General features: G+C 43.8%; 1 protein-coding gene across 1 annotated transcript; it reads right to left on the bottom strand.

Annotated features, from left to right (window-relative positions):
• Positions 1-546: 546 nt before the first annotated feature.
• Positions 547-20806, bottom strand: LOC143869500 (uncharacterized). Its single transcript, XM_077376273.1, has 5 exons — positions 20078-20806; positions 17359-19966; positions 16762-16980; positions 1367-2172; positions 547-1255 (listed from the first exon to the last, which is right to left on the bottom strand). Exons 2-5 carry the CDS (start codon positions 19277-19279, stop codon positions 1058-1060), a joined length of 3144 nt encoding a protein of 1047 aa, XP_077232388.1. The 5' UTR covers positions 19280-19966; positions 20078-20806; the 3' UTR covers positions 547-1057.
• Positions 20807-27286: the final 6480 nt, after the last annotated feature.

Below are 27286 nucleotides of genomic sequence, written 5' to 3'. Positions count from 1 at the left end.
CTTCTGGTTTCAGATGCAAGAACCACTTCTTCGCTGTCCCAGTCAAAGTTCTAGGGAACACCAAAGCAATCTGCTCTGGGGATAAACCGTGCTGCTGCAACAGAGGAATGACTGACTTGAGATGGCTACGAGGGCACCCCATTCCGTCGTATTTGTCAAAGTCTGGCATTTTGAACTTGGGCGGAAGTACGACCCCTGGAGCTATCATGAACTCAGACATATCCAAATTTTTGGGACCTTGGCACTTCATGGTTTCCATATCCCGAGTCAGCTTCTCAATTTGGTCAGCCAATTCCTGTGCTTTATCAGGATTTCCCAGGTTAGGAAGACAGTTCTCTGCTGCGTACTGGCCCTCATCAAAGTCTTCGATTTCAGGCAATACAGCTGGCCTGGGAGAAACAAGAGGAACAGAAGGTATAACTGAAGGCTGCTGATTGGCCGGGTCTTTAGAGGTAGAAAGACGATCATTTTTCAGGAGGGCTATATCATCCTTCATGGCACTCAGCTGAAGAAGAATAGCCTTCATCATCTGATTCGTATCAGGACTGTTGTTACCGGTCCCTTCCATTGATTCAGATGCAAGTGAAATGGGTGAAAGGATTTCCGGACGACCAAGGAGAAGCGGCGCAGGAGAAGTAAAGGATTCTGGGGAAAAAGAAAGTCTATTCAGCCTGGAATCTGAAGACTGACGGGACCAGGCCGATTTTGAATTGACTTTCTTAGGAGCGATGATGTCCCGCTAAGACTCCTGAATGGAAGTTAATAAGTTAGATTGCACATTTGATAATTGAAATCAGGTAGCTTCCACAAATAGAGAGAAAAGAAAAGGAACACACTTTGCATTGATTAAATCGAGACAGGTTACAACGACAACGATTGGCAACATAAAAATTGATGAAACTTTGAATCGCCAACTGCTTATAACATGTATCAAGTAAAACTCTTTTCTCTATATTTTCATCTATAATGAGACCGGGATTACAATCTTTGACTTTGATTATGTTCAAGTAAAACAAGTGAAGACAGTAAAGAAATGATAATTTCATGCCGAAAATACTCATGGTTCACCAATCCGAGCTTTTCGGCTTGCAGGCCCTCCAGACATTCCTTCCTTCCGAAGTTTAGACACGAAAGCAGATCTCCTCTCCACGATTCTGTCTCTCCAAGCAGCTACTATGGATGTAATGAGATCAGGAGTAAGGTCTTCACAGTTAGGTGGTGTGATAACCTTCGGAGCACAAGAGCTTGCATTAATCTGGCAAGGGAAACACAAAGGTGCATAGAAAGATGATTTTTCTAAACCCATAAGATAGACGAATGAGTATGGGTAGGTGCTGGTGATAATTTTTGGACAGGATTGACTCACCCAATGAAATTGGTCTTCCCCTACATTCTTCAGCCAATGGCGCCACTCATTAAGCTGGGGTTGCTTAATCTTTGTCTTCCAAGAATGAAAACCCTTGAGGGTGTACTCAATGCTGTTTTGTGGCTGAAGGATAGTGAGTTTCTCACATAGCCACACATATAACAGCTTAGCACATCCGAAAAAATTATCCTGTACCTTTTTACTAGCAATAAGGTCTAAGCCATAAAAGGTTTCGGCTAGCATTGTAGGGACAGGATTCCTCCCCTCATTTATCTGATCTACTATTGTCAACAAAGTGAAAGGGGCGGCACTAGAGTCTCTGCGAAGGACATGGCGTGCAAAGACAGCAAAGACTAGAGCATTACGTCGACATTCCTGAAAACGGGAGTCAGTTGGGTCGACGTTTTTGGAAAACAACTCAATGAGGGTCTGAAATTGCACATCTTTCTCTGCTAAACAATGCAGGGTTCTCACAATCTTATTTTCGAATAATCTGCAAAAAAGGTCATGAGGGGAGCTTATGCTTGAAGGTCGGATCCAAAGTCCCCCAGGAGGAATCTCTAACAAGGCACACCAATCTTCGAATATAGGACAAAGTTCAAAAGACCCAAATCGAAAGACATGGAAGACAGGGTCCCAACATCCAGCAGCTGCTTGAAGAAACTTCCAATCTATACCGCGACTGTTCAGATGAGTAAATGAACCGATGAAATGCTCAGCCGCACTCCTTTCTTCACACCTTAACGGAAAAGATTTAACAGTCTCCGCTATCCATTTATCTAACAAATTATTCGCCATGATCTGACCTATCATTCAAATAGGACAAAGATCAGGAAGGAATATGAATAACTGTGCGCAGACAAATGACAAGGCTAACTCAGTAATCAGTTTTATGAAAAGGATACCGTCTGAGACAATGAATTTTTCATCCAAGATGAGAGGTAAACAATAGATCAGAAAAATAGACCACGGCCATAAGATGACAGAAGTAGGTCATAAACCGGATCTAAATCTGGCGTTGAATACCAGTAACTTTACGATCAAGAGGATCAGAATGGTAGACCATGGCCATAGGGACAGCGATAAGCTATCGGCTAGATCTCGAGGTGAAACAAGTGTACAGACGAACATATATCACCAAAAATGGGTTCTAAGCTAAATCAAGGCTATACCTGGGAATCGGGAGAAGGAAAACTGACTCTAAAGAATAGCCGTCATGCTCAAAAATGTGCTGCGAAAAATTCAACAGCATAACGGCTAGACAAGAAAGATAAGGTGAACTCATGGTTTAATTAACTCTGAAGAGTAGCGGTCATGCTCGAAATATTCTGGGTAAAATCTGGCAGCATGACGACGCTAGAAAGGATTCCCACAACTCAACCCAAGGTATATGAATAGCGGTGGTAAAAACAACTCCTAATCGGAAAACGAAATAGGGCTGCCGAAGAAAGGTGAGCCAATGAAGGACTGACCATAGGTGAGAACTCATGACAACGAGTCAAATCCCCTAATCAACAGATCAAGGACAAAGCAGGGCCAAGGTAATGGCAAGCAAAAGGCCACTGATCAGATCCAGATCTGAATAATGAATGGGTATAACTGATTGAAAAGAATGAGGGACTCTAACTAAGAGGAGAACCCTATATAATCAGTATACAAATATACACATACACATATCCTAACCAGGGGCACCAGCCCTAATCCTAATCTAGCGGAGTCAAGGAAGTCTCGACTCAAGACAGAGTGATGAGTGTACTAGGACCGTGCTGTAGCCATGTAAAATGAACTACCCTAGTCTACAAAGGGGACGGAGCTCCTAAACTCTAGGCTTGACATGTGTAAGCAACACATGTCCGACCCTTATATGAATGCAATATACTTATATAAACATAGGTACTTCCTAGTTGGGTTTCACTAAGTCAGTAAGTATATACATAATATATAAAACAAAGTAGGGCTCCGGACTCAATCTATCAGGTACTATGCGTATGAAACATACTTAATATGTATAACAAAAGTACGCCCAATGTTATACATAGTATGCTTCATTGCCCATCGGCTGCTGTAGACAAAAGTACGCCCAATGTCTACGGCTGCAGCACCGGCGCATAGCTTGGAAATAGATTCAACAGTACCATCAGGGTGTAACAACATCCCAGTCGGGCACGCACTGAATCTATCCCGTGGAGCCAATAATGATGAAAAACAAAGAAGAAATAAACAATAAACAACATGGTAATGCATGATGTGCAGTGTGTGTATCCCTCGTTTTAATTACGCACCTACTTGGTGCCCCTGGATTCTAACGATAAAGTTCCCGTTTAGCTTGGTTTTGACCCAAATTTCTTCAAAATTAATTAAAATGGCATTTTTACAGAGTTAGGCAATGTTTCAAGAATTCCCCAGCAGAGTCGCCAATCTGTGAACCCCGATCCGAGACAGGCGGGGGACGTGTCCCCACGAAGGTCTCTGGATCGTCCACGTGAAGGAGAGCCCCACCAAGGAACTCTCGAAAGAGTGCCCCTCACAGCATGAGCGGCGATGTAAAGCGAGATACCTCTCGATTCGGGGACTAGCCCGGATTCGAGACGCACCTTGAACAAAGGAAGAGTCGCCATCCAAGGAAGTGGGCCCTGGATCCCATGCTGTGCTCTGTCGCAACAGGTAACCAGAGATACAAAGGGTTCGTGCCTGATGACGAATGGGGAAGGGATTAGGCGCCCCCGCTTCGCCCAAGTGCAAGCACCTGGTCTCTTATGCCATTTATTATTAATTTTGAAGAGTTTTGGGCGAAAATCATGCGAAATGGGAACGGATATCCCCGAGATAACGCCTAGCTAACCATGCATGTCTCGGAGATGAATAAGAAGCACAAAAGGAATAAATGAATGACGTGGCACCTAAGAATAGCTAGATTATGAGTGTCATGCCTAATGGGTGTCTAAGTTCTGGTGGGCAAACACATGCATGCTACATCTAAAGGTATAGGATCTGTACATGAAAGTAAGAAAACACAGCAAGACATACAGCACAACCAATGACTCGACCCGACGCACCCTAAACTCTAAGGTGATAATTGACTCGGACCAAGATGGCCATCCATCTTAGCTGCACTACGTATCCCGGCCTCGGGAAGAATCAGAGCCAACGTAGTTCGGCGACCTATGCTAAACTACAATGCCTAACCCTCTAGAACCGCTATCCTAGACTCGATTAACTAGACCCGACTAGTTTTTAAAGCTTCTTGCGACATTACTTAAGTTCAAGTGAATGGTGATTTTTGGGACTCCCTGTATGCCCTAACTAATGCCAGTGAACCCTACGCCCTAGGTGTGACTAGGCTGTGTGTCCTAAGGAAAACCGTGGGCTATCTAAGCGCGTTCTAGTCTAGCCATCGGCTCGACTAAGTGTCTAACCGACCACGACCTGAGGCCTCCTAACTCTAGGGACACTCACACGACCGGGCATGACAAAGCAACACAATCAGGACAGACTCCCCACTCTACGACACCCCCAAACGCCTAGGACTGACTCCTAACTCTATGGGAGGATCTTTTGAAAATTGTTGGTAAAGTTATTTTGAAGAATTTTTGTAGTTTTGGAAGGTTTTGAAGTTGTGAAAGTTATGAAGTTGTGGGAAATATTTGCAAAATGGTGACTGCACTCAGGATGCCAGCAGCACGCCTGAGCTGCCTACGTACCCCTCAGCTAGGGATCAAGCCATCCGTAGTTCGGACGGAAAGGTGAGAAATAATGGTAAAGTGGTGTGTAAAGGGTGAAAGAGTGTAAAAAATGGTGACTGAACTCAGGGTGCCAGCAGCACGCCTGAGCTGCCTACGTACCCCTCAGCTAGGGATCAAGCCATCCGTAGTTCGGACTTGACTACTCCTAATGACTCGAGTTTTTTGAGATTTTTGATTTTTAGATGTTTTTGAATTTTTAAGAATTTTTGAAATGTTTTTGTTGTTTTCAAGTATTTTTGAAATGTTTTTGTTGTTTTTTGACACCAGAGAATAAAATCCTATCATCATACGGGTAGGGAGACTTCTGGAATCCCGCAAAGGTTGGACAGCATCCTATGCTTTGCGGGGGAAAAAGACAGAAATACGACTCTGCAAGGGTTGGACAGCATCCTATACCTTGCAAGAGTGGATAGAAGAACATGATCTGATGAAAGGTAGGATGGAATCCTAACCCCTATGATGATAGAATTTGATTCCTGAACAAAATGACTGACTCTCTAGACTAAGGACAGATTCCTATGCTAGTGACTAGACTCATAACTAGAGGGTGGACTCCTAGCTAAAAGGGGGGGACTTCTAGTCTATGGGGTGGGCTTCCTAAGCTACAGACCTTTGGGGGACAAGCTATGAGACTTAGGATAAACTCCCTAAGGGGTAGGCTCTAGACAAGGCTTGTCTCCAAGGGAGGAGTGCCTTATGAGACATAGTGTGTCTCCCAGCGTAGGAGAATGTCAATCCTAAGGCAAAGGAATCCCCTAATGAAATCAAGACATGATGATGAATACCATTAAGGAGGTGCTTCCCAAAGAAGGGAACTTTAAGTGCAAAGGGAATTCAAGGCGAGACAATTATGTGCAAATGATAGGTTCAAATGAAAAGAAAAGGTTTGGCTTGCCATAGAAAAAGAATCCAAGAAATTTAGAAAGCATGGAAATGCATTTGGAAATGATTTGAAGAAGTTTGAATGCCTAAATGTCTAGGAATGTTAAGCTCTTTTAGTTCAAGTGCAAGCCTCTATCATAGCTCCCTAACATCTTTTAATTTAACCATTTTCCAACATCTTTTACAAATTTCTAGCACGTTTAGTTAAGGTTCAACTCATTAGTAGATCGCTTGTTTGCATATCAATAACAGGTTCGACAAGGCATTGTTAAAGCACAACTCACCATGCAATTTTTGCCAGAACGGGTCAAAAATGTAAAACAATTCATGGAAATTTACTGATACATGATTTATAACTTGCTAGCACGCGCACATATCCAAAAATAATCATTAGAAATGATTTAGAATCAAAACAATCATAAAAAGCAAACCATATCATGTTAATGACATAAGGTGCAGAAAATGTGATTTTCTGAGGAAAATTTGACCCCCTAGACATCAAGACCATCAAAACTCACAATCATCAAAGTTGTAGATCTCATCATTAGTGACATTTTCTCTTTTGACCGCTTGGGCCAACTCCGGCCGGAAGTGGTTGGAAAATGATCATTTCTAGGTTATCGCCATTAAAAGGCACATTAGGTGTTTGGCTGAAAGTTTACGCTCAATTTTGACACTCGAAATATCATTTTTGAAAAATTTTGTACAATAAGAAAGTTTTAGGAAATTTCGTAAGGAACAACTTTCCTCTCTATGGCTCTGGCCAATTCTGATCAAAAGGGGTTTGAAAATAGCCGACAATGCGCTGTGCACAGCATGACAGTTTTTTTTTTTTTTTTTTTTTTTTTTAAAACAGCTGAAACCTTACAAACGGCTTTTGACAATCGAAACAGCATTTCTGGAAAAATGCACACAATGAGAAAGTTTTAAAAAATTTCTTAACCAACAATTTTCCTTTCAATGATTTCGGCCCATTCCGGTCAAAGATAGCCCAAACAGTTACTCTAACTTACTTGAAGTGAAATTCCCAAAACAAACTTGGAAGAAAACAGTACTCCTTTGGGCAAATTTGTGCCAAAAGATGTCAAATTGATCGGCTCAATAAGATCTTCAACTAGGACATGTTTATTTTGATGATTTGGAATCTAAACGGTCGAAAAATCCAAGAATATAAGCTGGACAGTAGCTATGCATTATCTGTCCAAATAAAATAAAATCGCAACTGCTAGGGTATAAATTGGTTTGACAGCAGCTATGTTCTCAAAAATCACAACTACTAGTGTAGGACAGCAGTTATGAGACTTATTATCAATCATAGAGCATAGCTAAATCTGTAGAGTAGCAATTATATCCTTCAACGCAAAGAGGGATCAAAATTAGGGAGTATGAAAGTATAAGAGACGGCAGCTACGCTACTTAGGACAGTAACTGTGCAATTTAGGACAGCAACTAGGACTAAATCTTTGTGCTAAACAGGTCAGCAACATGGACTCAATCCATGTGCAAAACAGGGCAGCAACATGGATCAAATCTATGTGCTAAACAGGGCAGCAACATGGGCTGAATCCATATGCAGAACAGGACAGCAATGGGGACTAAATCTATGTGCTAAACAAGGCAGCAACATAGACTGAATCCATGTGCAAAACAGGACAGTAACGTACCTGAAACAGGGGCAGCAGTGGAGTTGGATTTGTGTTGAAACAGGGGCAGCAGTGGGGTTGGATCTGCTGACGGAGATGGGTGAGGCTAGCCGGAGATGTGGACCGGCCGAAGGAACGACCGGAGAAGATGGATTCTCGCCTCTCTTTTTTTTTTTTCTTTCTTTTTCTTTCCTGCTCTCCCTTTCTCTAAAATGAAGATGGATCTTGGAGCTGCTGGCAATGGAGGATAGTTTGGGGAAGAAGAAATGGGTGGAAATAAGATGGGTTTGGGTGGAATAAAATGGGCGAAAATGGAGGTGTTGGAGGGTTGCGAATTGCAGAGAAGGGGGTTTTCGGTTTGAAATTGCAGAGATGATGGTTGTAATAGAGGGTTTGGGTCGGATTCAAGGTGGGGTCGAATTTGTGAGATGAAAAATGAGGAAAACGAAATGGGTTTGGTTAAAGAAATAGAAAATGGTGGAGGTGGTGGCTATGGAGATGATGGCTGTGGGGTTTGGGTAGAATAGAGTTTAGATTTAGGTTTTTAATGGAAGAGGGTTTGAGGGAGGAGAAGGTAAGGTGATAGGGGTGGACGTGATGGAACGTGGCCGGCCGGATTCCGGCAATCCGGCCGGAGAAGATGGGATTGGCGTAGGTGGAGGATGGAAACGGAATGGGTTTGGGTAAAAAAAATGAGGTGGGTTTGGTGGTGGTTGATGATGAAGACGGAGGAGGTGGGTTTTTGCAGGTTTAATGGCTGCACAAGGGAGATGGAAATGGGGTTTTGGTCGAGTGGTGGCTGTGGTGGTGGTAAGGGTTTGTGGAAGAAGAAGATACCTTGTGGTGGCGGTGAAAGATTGGGCCGAAGGTAGTGGGGATGGTGGTTTCCTCTCTCTCTCTCCCTCTCCCTCTGCTCTGTGCTGCCTCCTTTTGAACGAAAATGAGGCGCCTCCCTCCCCTCTTGCGGCTGCTCAAGAATGGGTTTTTCTCCCCCTCACGAACCCTAAACCGACAACATATATGGGAAAATGCCAAATTTTCTCCCCCCCTATCCTCCCTAGACAACCGCCCCAAGTGCATTTTTTTGACAATTTTTAACCCCAAAAGGGGGTGGCTGATTGGAAAACAAGGGTAGAAATTTTCTTCTCTTCAAACGATCCTGACCGTTTGATTCGATCCAAGGGCCATTAGGGTTTGCTTACATCCTAAGTATTGTTGGAATTCCAAAATTGCCCCTCCAAGGATGGGAAATCACCATTTTGCCAAACAAAATATCTTGTTTTTTTTTTTTTGGAAAAATGGGGGATATCCACACAACCATGCTTTGATAATTCACCCTACACAACCTAACTTTGATTATCGCACATACTTCGCCTGTCTTATTCTCCATTTTTCGCCCGATTGCCCTGAAATTTTGCAGGGGGATTCTCGAGAACACTAACAACCTCTTGGGGGATTTGTACCCACAAATGTGCACAACCAGATGCCCAGAACACGAGCCTTCTCCTCATTTCGAGTCCAGCCCCTCAGGGATTCCGAGATTAATTTTGGGACATCTGGGGGACTCGAAATTCGGGAATTCTATTGGATATTCAATTTTGGGGATTTTAGGGCCTTGTCAAAATGGGGTGTCTACAGATGCCCCTCTTTGGCAGAGTGTGCTTGTCGCACGAAAGCCAAAGCCGAGCAGACAACCCATTTTGACTGGCCCAAGATTTCAAACGGAAGAGATGCAAGGGGTGACGAGATGGATCGACGAGACAGAATCTCATCGAGAAGGAATGATAAGATGAGTTGACGAGACAGAATCTCGAAAAGATAACTGAGATGGACTCTAAAGTGGTAATGAGACAGACTCTCACAAATTGTAGAATGGAATGATTAGACAACATCTAATTAAGCTACTCAGGGATTTGGAGATTGTAAAGCAGAATGATTAGACAGCATCATGATCAAACCTGGATTGGGATCTGAGAAGACAGCATCTTGACAGATGAACGAAGCGGAATGATTAGACAGTTATCATGATCAAACCTAAATTGGGATCTGGGAAGACAGCATCTTGACAGATGAACGAAGCGGAATGACTAGACAGTTATCATGATCAAACCTAAATTGGGATCTGAGAAGACAGCATCTTGACAGATGAACGAAGCGGAATGATTAGACAGTTATCATGATCAAACCTAAATTGGGATCTGAGAAGACAGCATCTTGACAGATGAACGAAGCGGAATGATTAGACAGTTATCATGATCAAACCTAAATTGGGATCTGGGAAGACAGCATCTTGACAGATCAACACAGCGGAATGATTAGACAGTTATCATGATCAAACCTAAATTGGGATCTGAGAAGACAGCATCTTGACAGATGAACGAAGCGGAATGATTAGACAGTTATCATGATCAAACCTAAATTGGGATCTGAGAAGATAGCATCTTGACAGATGAACGAAGCGGAATGATTAGACAGTTATCATGATCAAACCTAAATTGGGATCTGGGAAGACAGCATCTTGACAGATCAACACAGCGGAATGATTAGACAGTTATCATGATCAAACCTAAATTGGGATCTGAGAAGACAGCATCTTGACAGATGAACGAAGCGGAATGACTAGACAGTTATCATGATCAAACCTAAATTGGGATCTGAGAAGACAGCATCTTGACAGATGAACGAAGCGGAATGATTAGACAGTTATCATGATCAAACCTAAATTGGGATCTGGGAAGACAGCATCTTGACAGATCAACACAGCGGAATGATTAGACAGTTATCATGATCAAACCTAAATTGGGATCTGGGAAGACAGCATCTTGACAGATCAACACAGCGGAATGATTAGACAGTTATCATGATCAAACCTAAATTAGGATCTGAGAAGACAGCATCTTCACAGATGAACAAAGCGGAATGATTAGACAGCATCATGATCAAACCTGAATTAAAAATTTGATTTGAAAAATGCGTTCAAGTTTTCTCAAATCCTGATTCGTTAAAACTGCTATCTCAACCGTCAATGCATGCTAGGTATCTTTTATGGTCTGACTTTCGTCAGGACATAAAAGATGCCCCTAGTAAAATTTCGCTTCCAATTCAGGAGTCTTAACAGAACTCAAACAGATTCAAGCTTTCTTTTATGAAACTCGGGTTACAAAGATTTTGAAGGTACAAGAGACTGACTCTTGCTGAAAGGCCTACCACTTTTATGCCAATTGCAAGGGCTCCGGGCCTCAAAGGCTTTCAAAATGCACAAGAGACTGATTCCGCCTGGAACACTTTCAATTTTCTACCAGCTGTCAGAATTTCAGGTTATACCGGTTTTCAACTTCCAAGCAGACTGATTCTGCTTGACACATCTTCAACCTCCTGTCTGCTACAGGAATTTCAAATGGGCCTGAGAGCTTGCCGCGCTTCTGGACCATGTATAGGTCATTTCGCCTTCTGGAGATGCGACTTCAGTTTCTGGTACCTGCTACCCCAGCTTTTTGAAAGGATACTGGACCAAACAGGTCATTTTGGGACACACCTGACTCGACTGAGTACATGACTTTGACTTGACAAAGAATGACCTTGGCGACTGCTTGACAAAGGACTTCTGGTGAATACACGACCGAGTTACAAGACTGACTTTCAAGAAAGACTGAATTTGCTTCTCAATTTGATAATTGTTTTAGGATGGTACAGCTTACCACTCTTGGAACTCTTTGAATACCGTGTTTTAAGGTGATTTCGCCTCTTTCTGGTATTTAGTCATGGTTATTATACCCTTTGGATTGCTCGGTTTTAACCCCTAGCTTAGAGGAATATCAAAGGAAGCCTTGCCGGCACTTTTCAGACCTTGAAGTGATGCCGATACAGGTATGACGCCTTGCTAGCTTCTGAAATTTAGTCCTTTACGAGAAGTCACTGCCATGACCAGACTGCCCTTTTGGGTTTTCAATCTGGCGGACCGCTTGCCTTAATTTTTGCCTGGACTGCCTGCCCTTGCAGGTTTTCCATCCAGCAGGCTCTGCACCCTGATTTTTTGCCTAAGCCGCCCCTTCGGGTTTTCAACTTAGCGGGCGAATGACCCTAACTTTTGCCTAGACCGCCCTCTCGGGTTTTCAGTCTAGCGGGTCTAAGACTCCATTATTCTTTTCTTTTCTTTTTCTGTTTTGCCACAAACCTTTGCCTTATCACACCAGGAGGACTTCTAGGTGGGTTAGGGTTTGAAAGAATTGGATTAGGGTGCTTGCATTGACTGGACCGAATCTGGACCCTTCCAGATAGCCTACGTACCTCCAAAGAGTGAGGATCAGGTCCGCGTAGTTCGCCCATTGGGGACTTTGGGTTGAGATTGTTTTGATTTGACTTCTCTTTTTTTTTTTCTTCTTGAAAGTTCTCTCTTTTGTTTTTTTTTTTTTTTCTTTTCAACCGTTTTGAAAGATTTGCTTTCTTCTTTTCTTTTCTTTCCTTTCAGCAATTTTGAAAGATTTGCTTTCTTCTTTTCTTTTCTTTCCTTTCAGCAATTTTGAAAGATTTGCTTTCTTCTTTTCTTTTCTTTCCTTTCAGCAATTTTGAAAGATTTGACCGAACCCGACGTTGTCAAGTTGCCTACGTACCCTGTGGAAAGGGATCAGGTCATGGCGTAGTTCAGGCTTTGCATCTTTTATGGCGTAAGTCATAAAAGATGCCCCTGGTTTGAGGGTGACAAAGAAATTTTGATTTTGCTCATTGGCTCAAAGGGTTTGCAAACGGTCTTTGACTTTTCTCTTTTGTTTTTCAATTGGATTTTTGGATTTGAAGCTCAGATCGACCAAGGACGGCCTCCTGGTGTCTTAGGCATAATACTTTTTAAGTTGATCAAGGTTTGTAGGTTCTGTTAGTTTTTCACCATTTTGATCAAGGAGTCTGACGGCTTTTCCAGGCAGGACTTCATCGACAATGTAAGGACCCGACCAGTTTGGTCTGAACTTCCCTCGGGGATCATGGACCGGTGCCCTGTAGGATTTCAAAACGAGGTCACCTTTCTGGAGATCTCTGATCTTCACCTTCTTGTTAAAGGCTTTCTCAACTCGACGCTGATATCCCTGGACATGATACAGAGCTCTGAGCCTCTTCTCATCAATCATCTGCAACTCCTGATACCGGGCCCTTGCCCATTCTGATTCTGGCAAACCAGCTTCCATCATTACCCTTAACGAAGGAATTCTCAGCTCAACTGGTAGGACCGCTTCCATCCCATACACTAGTGAATATGGCGTAGCTCCCGTAGAGGCCCTGATCGACGTTCTGTAAGCCCACAAAGCATATGGTAGCTTATTTGACCAGTCCCTGTACGTCTCTGTCATCTTGCTGATGATGGTTTTGATGTTCTTGTTTGCAGCTTCGACGGCTCCATTTGTCTGGGGTCTGTATGGTGAGGACTTGTGATGCTTAATCTTGAACTCCTCACATAGGCGTACCACTTCTTTCTTGAAGTGCGATCCATTGTCTGAGATCAGCTCATGCGGTACCCCATATCTGCAGATGATGTTTGTTCGGATGAATTTGGCAACTGAGGCTGAAGTCAGTGATGCGAACGATGCGGCTTCGATCCACTTAGTAAAGTAATCAATGGCTACCAGGATGTACTCATGCCCACTTGAAGATTTCGGAAACACCTTTCCGATAATATCGATTCCCCAGACTGAAAACGGCCACGGCGAAGTCAGAGAATGTAACTCAGAAGGCGGCACATGAATGAGGTTGGCGTAAACCTGACATTTATGACACTTCTTCACAAATGCGAAGCAGTCAGCTTCCATAGTTGGCCAGTAGTACCCAAGTCTCAGGATCTTTCTCGACAACATCTTTCCGTTCATGTGAGGCCCACAGACTCCTTCATGCGTCTGTTCTACGAGATTAGCTGCTCGATCTTCATCTACGCAAAGAAGCTGGATTCCATCAAATGACCTCCTGAAGAGCTCATTGCCGCAGATAATGAAGTTAGCCGCCAACTTTTGGAGAGACCTCCGCTCTTTTCCTGATGCTTCAGGGGGATGCCCTTGGCCTAGAATGAGATTCTTTATATCAGTGTACCATGGCTTTCCATCTGGACATCGAGCTGCTATCTCTATAGCGTTCACATGCGCTGGAGCCCATTGTAACCGCACTGCCAGAGGCTGAACTTCCATTGATGCAGAGATATCCAACATTGAGGCTAGTGTAGCCAAAGCGTCCGCGAAATGATTTCTCGTCCTCGACAGATGAGTAAATGTAACATTCTTGAACCTCCTGACCAGGGAATCCAGGTGCGTGTGATACGGGATCAATCTATCCTCCTTTGTTTTCCATTGACCATTGATCTGACAAATGATCAAGATCGAGTCCCCGAAAACATCTATCTCTTGAATATGCAGAGCCAAGGCTGCTTCGAGACCAGCAATGCAAGCCTCATACTCGGCCTCATTGTTGGTACACTTGAACTGCAATTTGATGGACACGGGGATGTACTCTTTCTTCGGAGATATCAACACTGCCCCCACTCCTTGACCTCGGTTGTTCACAGCACCATCAAAATACATCAACCATCTGGTGCTTTGGACCTCCTCTTCTACAGCCATGATCTCTTCATCAGGAAAATCTGCCGTCAGAACTGCATTCTCATCTACAGGCGCATCAGCCAACTGCTCAGCTATCACACGCCCTTTAACTGATTTCTGGGTTACATAGGCAATATCAAATTCGGACAATAGCAGCAACCATCTGGATGTTCTCCCGGTGAGGGCGGGCTTCTCGAACAAGTACTTCAACGGATCCATCCGTGAGAGTAAGAGAACCTTGTTTGATAGCAGGTAATGCCTAAGCCTCTGAGTTGCCCAAACCAGTGCCAGACAAGTCTTTTCCAAGATAGAATATTTGATTTCGTACTCCAGCATCCTCTTGCTGATGTAGTAGATAGGCTTTTCTTTCTTCGACTCAGGATCTTGTTGGGCTAACATGCAACCCATAGCTGTGTCAGTGACAGATAGGTACAGCAACAGTGGCTGGTCTGGAATAACTGGTGACAGGACAGGAGGCGAAGTTAGACACTGCTTGACTTTCTCAAATGCTTCCTGACACTCATCATTCCACTTCTTTGGAGAATTTTTCTTCAGCAGCTTGAAGATGGGTTCGCACGTCATTGTCAACTGATTTATGAACCTTCTTAGGTACTGAACCTTTCCCAGGAAACTACGGATCTGCCTCTCGGTCCTCGGCGGCTCCATCTCTTGGATTGCTTTGATCTTTTGAGGATCTACCTCGATCCCTCTTTCGCTGACCATGAATCCCAATAACTTCCCTGAAGTGACCCCAAATACACACTTGCTCGGGTTCAAGCGAAGCTTATACTTCCGGATCCTTTCGAAAAACTTCCTCAGGACTACGGCGTGCTCTGGTCGAGTCTTGGATTTAACGATCATGTCATCGACGTAAACCTCGACCTCTTTGTGAATCATGTCATGCAATAAGGTGGTAGCCGCCCTCTGATAGGTTGCCCCTGCATTCTTCAGCCCAAACGGCATCACTTTGTAGCAATATGTTCCCCATGGAGTGGTGAACGCAGTTTTTATCATGTCCTCAGGGGCCATCTTGATCTGATTATATCCGGAAAACCCATCCATAAAGGATAACAAAGCATGACCAGCTGTATTATCCACCAGGAGATCGATGCTCGGCAAAGGAAAGTCATCCTTGGGACTCGCCTTGTTCAAATCTCTGAAATCCACGCACATTCTGACTTTTCCGTCCTTCTTGGGCACCGGTACTATGTTAGCCAGCCATTCTGGATATTCAACCACTTGAATGAAGCCCGCATCTAACAGCTTCTTGACTTCATCATGGACTTTCAACTCCCATTCTGGTTTTAATTTTCGAAGCTTTTGCTTTTTCGGCTTGGCGCCTGGGATTAGGGGAAGACGATGCTGGACGATGTCTTCGCTTAATCCCGGCATGTCACCATAGGACCAAGCAAAAACTTCTTTGTATTCCTTAAGCAAAATGATTAGTTCTTTACGCTCCTCCGGGGATAACGTTTTGCCAATCCGTATTTCCCGGATTAAGGTTTCATCACCTATGTTGACGATTTCAATTTCTTCTTCAAGTGGTTTAGCTCGACGCTGCTCCTCCTGAGTAATCATGTGTTTGATCTCAGGGGGAGTTTCGTCGGCATCCTCATAAGAGGGGGAGTCTTGATCATTGTTATTAGTTTTATCAATTTGAGAAGCAGAAACAGAGACAGAGACAGGAAGATACTGAAACGAATCTTTCATTTCATTCATAGAATCAAAATTTACATCATTGATCAATTGGCCCACAGCAGGCTTTACAGTATGCTCAAAAGAAAAGTTTGTATCGTCAACTGAAATGTTGACACCTGACTCAACTGGACTATGTATGGACTTTGTGGTATATTCTATAACAGACTCATCTTCATAGACAGCATCTATACCGGAGGACTCGCCACCCACACCAGGAATGTCTAAGCTTCCTAAGGTACCTGCATCCAAAGAATTGTTAGAAATAACAGACTTTATATTTGACTCGGAAACAGACACATACTTAGAAACTTTAGACTCTTTTGGAGGAACGTGACTATGCTGAAGGACTAATTGAGGAATGACCTGAGAGGTCCAGTTATCAAGGGGTACCTCAGCTGGGGTAATTCGGCCCTCAGGGCTCAGGATGCGCGCATCTTCTCCGATCACGGCAATGACCGGTGCCTCAACCTCGAAGAGGGAGTCTAGAAGGTGCGGTTCTAAGTTCTCCGCCCAATCAAATTCCTGTTTCTCGACAGCTGTAATCTGCCCATGGAAGTACTCATCCGGCAATTCATCAGCGAAAAAGATTTCAAAACCTGGCAGCTCTTTCCCAGACTCATCCAACCACGGCTCGGGGAAACCACAGAACGGGCGATCAGCTCCTTCTTTCCTGTATCTACCATTCATCAACAGACTGAATGGTCCCATAGGCAGCTCTAGGCCCCGACGACGCAACTCTGCCCACTTCAGCATGTACTGCTTCCTTTCCCTGATCTCCTTTCGGGTGGGTTCATATCCTAACCCAAACAAATTGTTCGCGACCTTCAGCTCCGGCCACTCAGTTAAACCCTGCAAACTTCTCCCAAGACCAGTTCCAGGAATATACCCATATTTGCGCATTATTCGGGCTACCTGCGCATTTGCACTGGACATAAACAGAATGTTTTCGCTCATAGCTTCTTCCATAGTAATGGTCGAAACTTCGAGTGAAAACCCAGTCAGACTGACATCTATGGTGCTTGAACCAATCTGCTCTTCGGATATCTGTCCAACCTCTGGTTCTGGGTCCCCTCTAACTGTGATAATTCTGTTATTCTTGATGAACTTGAGTTTCTGATGGACAGTGGAAGGAACCACTCCAACTTTGTGAAGCCAAGGTCGGCCGAGAAGGAGAAAGAAGGAGGTCTTGATATCTAGAACTTGGAATTCTACGTCAAACATTTCACCTCCGATCTCAATTTCGGTGACCAAAGTTCCGATGACGTCTCTCCTGGTCCCATCATAAGCCAGTATCCCCTGCTCTGACGGAATATAATCATCGGGCCCAAACCCCAAGGCAGTAGCGGTGCTCAAAGGACATACATTCAGAGCTGACCCGTTGTCAACCAAAACCTCTGGTACCTTCTTCTTATTGCACACGACGGTGATTCTGAGGGATTTTGTATGATTTTTACCTTCCGGAGTCAGATCTTCATCCGAAAAGGACACGGTCATAGCTGATCTGGCCATAGATACGAGCCCAACCAGCTCATCAGGAGTTATATTCACAGACACTTGTGCCGTATTCAATTCACGAAGTATAACCTGACGATGCTTAGGCGATGACATCAACAGACCCCAGATAGAAACATTAGCTTGGGTCTTCCTAAGCTGCTTCAACAGAATGTCCTCATCTTCCTCAGGACTCAGCCTCTGATTCTGGTTTACAACTGCTCTGGCGATCTCAGCAGGATTCTCTGCTCTCAACTCAGGGGGCTTAAAGAAACGTCCACCACGGGTAACATGGCGAACCTCATCACAGGGATCATTCAACAGAAGCAAATCCTCATCCTCAAGCTTGAGGACGTATGGGACTTCGCTCTTCTCTTCCTCCGCCTCGAATCTGAGGACATAAGGGCATCCAGAGGATTCCCCAACTTCTTGCGTAGAGGACAAGACATAAGGCTCTTCGCGCTTAACTTCTTCATCATCGGATTCCCATCCCAAGATATACGGCTCATCAGAAATAACGGCACATATACGGGAATAGTCCAGGACAACCTCTTCAGTAAGAATGGCAAAGACGTTCGGAGGAGGCATAGCATGCGTCGGCAATGGATTCCTGGTGACATTAGGAAGAGCTTCCACCGCAATTTCTTTTGCCTCGATCTTATCCTGGATCCTATGCCTTAGTGCCATACATCTGTCAGTCAAATGCCCAACACTCTGGTGAAATTCGCAATACTGATCCCTTCTCCAATATTTCGGGAGAGGATTTGGGGCTTCTCGGGGTTCCAGTAGAGTGATCTTTTTGTCCCTCAACAGCTTTTTGAGAGCCACAGATAGGGAATAGGGTAGAGGGGTGAATTGTCTGGGCTCAGTTCTTTCCGGACGAACTCCTCCGGGACCTTCTCTCCTAACTGGACGAGCAGTATTCACGTTGTTGACTTCCTTCGGAGGCGCCATAGGCCTTTTTCCCTCTCTGACATCTGAGGTGGAGGTCCTAGTTCTCAGGCCGCCCTTAGCTAATATATCTTCGATTCTTGTCCCGGTCTTGATCAGGTGATCGAAGTCATTGAAGTACTGGATTGACATGTGGGGAAAGTAAAAGGGGGAAAGATTCTTGACGGCAATCTTGATAAGATCGTCATCCGGTAACTTGTGGGTCATTTGTGCTGCCTTTCTCCTCCATCGCCGAATGAAGGAAGTAAAGGTCTCATTGGGTCCCTGCTTCAGCGATTTCAAGTCCCTTTTTGTCACGTCAATCCCCTCTTCCATGGAGAATTGCTGGACAAATTTGTTGGCTACACCTTCAAGGGTCCTGCTTTCTTCTGGTTTCAGATGCAAGAACCACTTCTTCGCTGTCCCAGTCAAAGTTCTAGGGAACACCAAAGCAATCTGCTCTGGGGATAAACCGTGCTGCTGCAACAGAGGAATGACTGACTTGAGATGGCTACGAGGGCACCCCATTCCGTCGTATTTGTCAAAGTCTGGCATTTTGAACTTGGGCGGAAGTACGACCCCTGGAGCTATCATGAACTCAGACATATCCAAATTTTTGGGACCTTGGCACTTCATGGTTTCCATATCCCGAGTCAGCTTCTCAATTTGGTCAGCCAATTCCTGTGCTTTATCAGGATTTCCCAGGTTAGGAAGACAGTTCTCTGCTGCGTACTGGCCCTCATCAAAGTCTTCGATTTCAGGCAATACAGCTGGCCTGGGAGAAACAAGAGGAACAGAAGGTATAACTGAAGGCTGCTGATTGGCCGGGTCTTTAGAGGTAGAAAGACGATCATTTTTCAGGAGGGCTATATCATCCTTCATGGCACTCAGCTGAAGAAGAATAGCCTTCATCATCTCATTCGTATCAGGACTGTTGTTACCGGTCCCTTCCATTGATTCAGATGCAAGTGAAATGGGTGAAAGGATTTCCGGACGACCAAGGAGAAGCGGCGCAGGAGAAGTAAAGGATTCTGGGGAAAAAGAAAGTCTATTCAGCCTGGAATCTGAAGACTGACGGGACCAGGCCGATTTTGAATTGACTTTCTTAGGAGCGATGATGTCCCGCTAAGACTCCTGAATGGAAGTTAATAAGTTAGATTGCACATTTGATAATTGAAATCAGGTAGCTTCCACAAATAGAGAGAAAAGAAAAGGAACACACTTTGCATTGATTAAATCGAGACAGGTTACAACGACAACGATTGGCAACATAAAAATTGATGAAACTTTGAATCGCCAACTGCTTATAACATGTATCAAGTAAAACTCTTTTCTCTATATTTTCATCTATAATGAGACCGGGATTACAATCTTTGACTTTGATTATGTTCAAGTAAAACAAGTGAAGACAGTAAAGAAATGATAATTTCATGCCGAAAATACTCATGGTTCACCAATCCGAGCTTTTCGGCTTGCAGGCCCTCCAGACATTCCTTCCTTCCGAAGTTTAGACACGAAAGCAGATCTCCTCTCCACGATTCTGTCTCTCCAAGCAGCTACTATGGATGTAATGAGATCAGGAGTAAGGTCTTCACAGTTAGGTGGTGTGATAACCTTCGGAGCACAAGAGCTTGCATTAATCTGGCAAGGGAAACACAAAGGTGCATAGAAAGATGATTTTTCTAAACCCATAAGATAGACGAATGAGTATGGGTAGGTGCTGGTGATAATTTTTGGACAGGATTGACTCACCCAATGAAATTGGTCTTCCCCTACATTCTTCAGCCAATGGCGCCACTCATTAAGCTGGGGTTGCTTAATCTTTGTCTTCCAAGAATGAAAACCCTTGAGGGTGTACTCAATGCTGTTTTGTGGCTGAAGGATAGTGAGTTTCTCACATAGCCACACATATAACAGCTTAGCACATCCGAAAAAATTATCCTGTACCTTTTTACTAGCAATAAGGTCTAAGCCATAAAAGGTTTCGGCTAGCATTGTAGGGACAGGATTCCTCCCCTCATTTATCTGATCTACTATTGTCAACAAAGTGAAAGGGGCGGCACTAGAGTCTCTGCGAAGGACATGGCGTGCAAAGACAGCAAAGACTAGAGCATTACGTCGACATTCCTGAAAACGGGAGTCAGTTGGGTCGACGTTTTTGGAAAACAACTCAATGAGGGTCTGAAATTGCACATCTTTCTCTGCTAAACAATGCAGGGTTCTCACAATCTTATTTTCGAATAATCTGCAAAAAAGGTCATGAGGGGAGCTTATGCTTGAAGGTCGGATCCAAAGTCCCCCAGGAGGAATCTCTAACAAGGCACACCAATCTTCGAATATAGGACAAAGTTCAAAAGACCCAAATCGAAAGACATGGAAGACAGGGTCCCAACATCCAGCAGCTGCTTGAAGAAACTTCCAATCTATACCGCGACTGTTCAGATGAGTAAATGAACCGATGAAATGCTCAGCCGCACTCCTTTCTTCACACCTTAACGGAAAAGATTTAACAGTCTCCGCTATCCATTTATCTAACAAATTATTCGCCATGATCTGACCTATCATTCAAATAGGACAAAGATCAGGAAGGAATATGAATAACTGTGCGCAGACAAATGACAAGGCTAACTCAGTAATCAGTTTTATGAAAAGGATACCGTCTGAGACAATGAATTTTTCATCCAAGATGAGAGGTAAACAATAGATCAGAAAAATAGACCACGGCCATAAGATGACAGAAGTAGGTCATAAACCGGATCTAAATCTGGCGTTGAATACCAGTAACTTTACGATCAAGAGGATCAGAATGGTAGACCATGGCCATAGGGACAGCGATAAGCTATCGGCTAGATCTCGAGGTGAAACAAGTGTACAGACGAACATATATCACCAAAAATGGGTTCTAAGCTAAATCAAGGCTATACCTGGGAATCGGGAGAAGGAAAACTGACTCTAAAGAATAGCCGTCATGCTCAAAAATGTGCTGCGAAAAATTCAACAGCATAACGGCTAGACAAGAAAGATAAGGTGAACTCATGGTTTAATTAACTCTGAAGAGTAGCGGTCATGCTCGAAATATTCTGGGTAAAATCCGGCAGCATGACGACGCTAGAAAGGATTCCCACAACTCAACCCAAGGTATATGAATAGCGGTGGTAAAAACAACTCCTAATCGGAAAACGAAATAGGGCTGCCGAAGAAAGGTGAGCCAATGAAGGACTGACCATAGGTGAGAACTCATGACAACGAGTCAAATCCCCTAATCAACAGATCAAGGACAAAGCAGGGCCAAGGTAATGGCAAGCAAAAGGCCACTGATCAGATCCAGATCTGAATAATGAATGGGTATAACTGATTGAAAAGAATGAGGGACTCTAACTAAGAGGAGAACCCTATATAATCAGTATACAAATATACACATACACATATCCTAACCAGGGGCACCAGCCCTAATCCTAATCTAGCGGAGTCAAGGAAGTCTCGACTCAAGACAGAGTGATGAGTGTACTAGGACCGTGCTGTAGCCATGTAAAATGAACTACCCTAGTCTACAAAGGGGACGGAGCTCCTAAACTCTAGGCTTGACATGTGTAAGCAACACATGTCCGACCCTTATATGAATGCAATATACTTATATAAACATAGGTACTTCCTAGTTGGGTTTCACTAAGTCAGTAAGTATATACATAATATATAAAACAAAGTAGGGCTCCGGACTCAATCTATCAGGTACTATGCGTATGAAACATACTTAATATGTATAACAAAAGTACGCCCAATGTTATACATAGTATGCTTCATTGCCCATCGGCTGCTGTAGACAAAAGTACGCCCAATGTCTACGGCTGCAGCACCGGCGCATAGCTTGGAAATAGATTCAACAGTACCATCAGGGTGTAACAACATCCCAGTCGGGCACGCACTGAATCTATCCCGTGGAGCCAATAATGATGAAAAACAAAGAAGAAATAAACAATAAACAACATGGTAATGCATGATGTGCAGTGTGTGTATCCCTCGTTTTAATTACGCACCTACTTGGTGCCCCTGGATTCTAACGATAAAGTTCCCGTTTAGCTTGGTTTTGACCCAAATTTCTTCAAAATTAATTAAAATGGCATTTTTACAGAGTTAGGCAATGTTTCAAGAATTCCCCAGCAGAGTCGCCAATCTGTGAACCCCGATCCGAGACAGGCGGGGGACGTGTCCCCACGAAGGTCTCTGGATCGTCCACGTGAAGGAGAGCCCCACCAAGGAACTCTCGAAAGAGTGCCCCTCACAGCATGAGCGGCGATGTAAAGCGAGATACCTCTCGATTCGGGGACTAGCCCGGATTCGAGACGCACCTTGAACAAAGGAAGAGTCGCCATCCAAGGAAGTGGGCCCTGGATCCCATGCTGTGCTCTGTCGCAACAGGTAACCAGAGATACAAAGGGTTCGTGCCTGATGACGAATGGGGAAGGGATTAGGCGCCCCCGCTTCGCCCAAGTGCAAGCACCTGGTCTCTTATGCCATTTATTATTAATTTTGAAGAGTTTTGGGCGAAAATCATGCGAAATGGGAACGGATATCCCCGAGATAACGCCTAGCTAACCATGCATGTCTCGGAGATGAATAAGAAGCACAAAAGGAATAAATGAATGACGTGGCACCTAAGAATAGCTAGATTATGAGTGTCATGCCTAATGGGTGTCTAAGTTCTGGTGGGCAAACACATGCATGCTACATCTAAAGGTATAGGATCTGTACATGAAAGTAAGAAAACACAGCAAGACATACAGCACAACCAATGACTCGACCCGACGCACCCTAAACTCTAAGGTGATAATTGACTCGGACCAAGATGGCCATCCATCTTAGCTGCACTACGTATCCCGGCCTCGGGAAGAATCAGAGCCAACGTAGTTCGGCGACCTATGCTAAACTACAATGCCTAACCCTCTAGAACCGCTATCCTAGACTCGATTAACTAGACCCGACTAGTTTTTAAAGCTTCTTGCGACATTACTTAAGTTCAAGTGAATGGTGATTTTTGGGACTCCCTGTATGCCCTAACTAATGCCAGTGAACCCTACGCCCTAGGTGTGACTAGGCTGTGTGTCCTAAGGAAAACCGTGGGCTATCTAAGCGCGTTCTAGTCTAGCCATCGGCTCGACTAAGTGTCTAACCGACCACGACCTGAGGCCTCCTAACTCTAGGGACACTCACACGACCGGGCATGACAAAGCAACACAATCAGGACAGACTCCCCACTCTACGACACCCCCAAACGCCTAGGACTGACTCCTAACTCTATGGGAGGATCTTTTGAAAATTGTTGGTAAAGTTATTTTGAAGAATTTTTGTAGTTTTGGAAGGTTTTGAAGTTGTGAAAGTTATGAAGTTGTGGGAAATATTTGCAAAATGGTGACTGTACTCAGGATGCCAGCAGCACGCCTGAGCTGCCTACGTACCCCTCAGCTAGGGATCAAGCCATCCGTAGTTCGGACGGAAAGGTGAGAAATAATGGTAAAGTGGTGTGTAAAGGGTGAAAGAGTGTAAAAAATGGTGACTGAACTCAGGGTGCCAGCAGCACGCCTGAGCTGCCTACGTACCCCTCAGCTAGGGATCAAGCCATCCGTAGTTCGGACTTGACTACTCCTAATGACTCGAGTTTTTTGAGATTTTTGATTTTTAGATGTTTTTGAATTTTTAAGAATTTTTGAAATGTTTTTGTTGTTTTCAAGTATTTTTGAAATGTTTTTGTTGTTTTTTGACACCAGAGAATAAAATCCTATCATCATACGGGTAGGGAGACTTCTGGAATCCCGCAAAGGTTGGACAGCATCCTATGCTTTGCGGGGGAAAAAGACAGAAATACGACTCTGCAAGGGTTGGACAGCATCCTATACCTTGCAAGAGTGGATAGAAGAACATGATCTGATGAAAGGTAGGATGGAATCCTAACCCCTATGATGATAGAATTTGATTCCTGAACAAAATGACTGACTCTCTAGACTAAGGACAGATTCCTATGCTAGTGACTAGACTCATAACTAGAGGGTGGACTCCTAGCTAAAAGGGGGGGACTTCTAGTCTATGGGGTGGGCTTCCTAAGCTACAGACCTTTGGGGGACAAGCTATGAGACTTAGGATAAACTCCCTAAGGGGTAGGCTCTAGACAAGGCTTGTCTCCAAGGGAGGAGTGCCTTATGAGACATAGTGTGTCTCCCAGCGTAGGAGAATGTCAATCCTAAGGCAAAGGAATCCCCTAATGAAATCAAGACATGATGATGAATACCATTAAGGAGGTGCTTCCCAAAGAAGGGAACTTTAAGTGCAAAGGGAATTCAAGGCGAGACAATTATGTGCAAATGATAGGTTCAAATGAAAAGAAAAGGTTTGGCTTGCCATAGAAAAAGAATCCAAGAAATTTAGAAAGCATGGAAATGCATTTGGAAATGATTTGAAGAAGTTTGAATGCCTAAATGTCTAGGAATGTTAAGCTCTTTTAGTTCAAGTGCAAGCCTCTATCATAGCTCCCTAACATCTTTTAATTTAACCATTTTCCAACATCTTTTACAAATTTCTAGCACGTTTAGTTAAGGTTCAACTCATTAGTAGATCGCTTGTTTGCATATCAATAACAGGTTCGACAAGGCATTGTTAAAGCACAACTCACCATGCAATTTTTGCCAGAACGGGTCAAAAATGTAAAACAATTCATGGAAATTTACTGATACATGATTTATAACTTGCTAGCACGCGCACATATCCAAAAATAATCATTAGAAATGATTTAGAATCAAAACAATCATAAAAAGCAAACCATATCATGTTAATGACATAAGGTGCAGAAAATGTGATTTTCTGAGGAAAATTTGACCCCCTAGACATCAAGACCATCAAAACTCACAATCATCAAAGTTGTAGATCTCATCATTAGTGACATTTTCTCTTTTGACCGCTTGGGCCAACTCCGGCCGGAAGTGGTTGGAAAATGATCATTTCTAGGTTATCGCCATTAAAAGGCACATTAGGTGTTTGGCTGAAAGTTTACGCTCAATTTTGACACTCGAAATATCATTTTTGAAAAATTTTGTACAATAAGAAAGTTTTAGGAAATTTCGTAAGGAACAACTTTCCTCTCTATGGCTCTGGCCAATTCTGATCAAAAGGGGTTTGAAAATAGCCGACAATGCGCTGTGCACAGCATGACAGTTTTTTTTTTTTTTTTTTTTTTTTTTAAAACAGCTGAAACCTTACAAACGGCTTTTGACAATCGAAACAGCATTTCTGGAAAAATGCACACAATGAGAAAGTTTTAAAAAATTTCTTAACCAACAATTTTCCTTTCAATGATTTCGGCCCATTCCGGTCAAAGATAGCCCAAACAGTTACTCTAACTTACTTGAAGTGAAATTCCCAAAACAAACTTGGAAGAAAACAGTACTCCTTTGGGCAAATTTGTGCCAAAAGATGTCAAATTGATCGGCTCAATAAGATCTTCAACTAGGACATGTTTATTTTGATGATTTGGAATCTAAACGGTCGAAAAATCCAAGAATATAAGCTGGACAGTAGCTATGCATTATCTGTCCAAATAAAATAAAATCGCAACTGCTAGGGTATAAATTGGTTTGACAGCAGCTATGTTCTCAAAAATCACAACTACTAGTGTAGGACAGCAGTTATGAGACTTATTATCAATCATAGAGCATAGCTAAATCTGTAGAGTAGCAATTATATCCTTCAACGCAAAGAGGGATCAAAATTAGGGAGTATGAAAGTATAAGAGACGGCAGCTACGCTACTTAGGACAGTAACTGTGCAATTTAGGACAGCAACTAGGACTAAATCTTTGTGCTAAACAGGTCAGCAACATGGACTCAATCCATGTGCAAAACAGGGCAGCAACATGGATCAAATCTATGTGCTAAACAGGGCAGCAACATGGGCTGAATCCATATGCAGAACAGGACAGCAATGGGGACTAAATCTATGTGCTAAACAAGGCAGCAACATAGACTGAATCCATGTGCAAAACAGGACAGTAACGTACCTGAAACAGGGGCAGCAGTGGAGTTGGATTTGTGTTGAAACAGGGGCAGCAGTGGGGTTGGATCTGCTGACGGAGATGGGTGAGGCTAGCCGGAGATGTGGACCGGCCGAAGGAACGACCGGAGAAGATGGATTCTCGCCTCTCTTTTTTTTTTTTCTTTCTTTTTCTTTCCTGCTCTCCCTTTCTCTAAAATGAAGATGGATCTTGGAGCTGCTGGCAATGGAGGATAGTTTGGGGAAGAAGAAATGGGTGGAAATAAGATGGGTTTGGGTGGAATAAAATGGGCGAAAATGGAGGTGTTGGAGGGTTGCGAATTGCAGAGAAGGGGGTTTTCGGTTTGAAATTGCAGAGATGATGGTTGTAATAGAGGGTTTGGGTCGGATTCAAGGTGGGGTCGAATTTGTGAGATGAAAAATGAGGAAAACGAAATGGGTTTGGTTAAAGAAATAGAAAATGGTGGAGGTGGTGGCTATGGAGATGATGGCTGTGGGGTTTGGGTAGAATAGAGTTTAGATTTAGGTTTTTAATGGAAGAGGGTTTGAGGGAGGAGAAGGTAAGGTGATAGGGGTGGACGTGATGGAACGTGGCCGGCCGGATTCCGGCAATCCGGCCGGAGAAGATGGGATTGGCGTAGGTGGAGGATGGAAACGGAATGGGTTTGGGTAAAAAAAATGAGGTGGGTTTGGTGGTGGTTGATGATGAAGACGGAGGAGGTGGGTTTTTGCAGGTTTAATGGCTGCACAAGGGAGATGGAAATGGGGTTTTGGTCGAGTGGTGGCTGTGGTGGTGGTAAGGGTTTGTGGAAGAAGAAGATACCTTGTGGTGGCGGTGAAAGATTGGGCCGAAGGTAGTGGGGATGGTGGTTTCCTCTCTCTCTCTCCCTCTCCCTCTGCTCTGTGCTGCCTCCTTTTGAACGAAAA

The sequence above is a fragment of the Tasmannia lanceolata genome, unplaced genomic scaffold (assembly GCF_043159265.1).
Source record: "Tasmannia lanceolata isolate RefF3 unplaced genomic scaffold, GAP_Taslan_0.1 ptg000003l, whole genome shotgun sequence".
NCBI lineage: Eukaryota > Viridiplantae > Streptophyta > Magnoliopsida > Canellales > Winteraceae > Tasmannia > Tasmannia lanceolata.
This window is presented reverse-complemented; position numbering and strand designations above follow the sequence as displayed.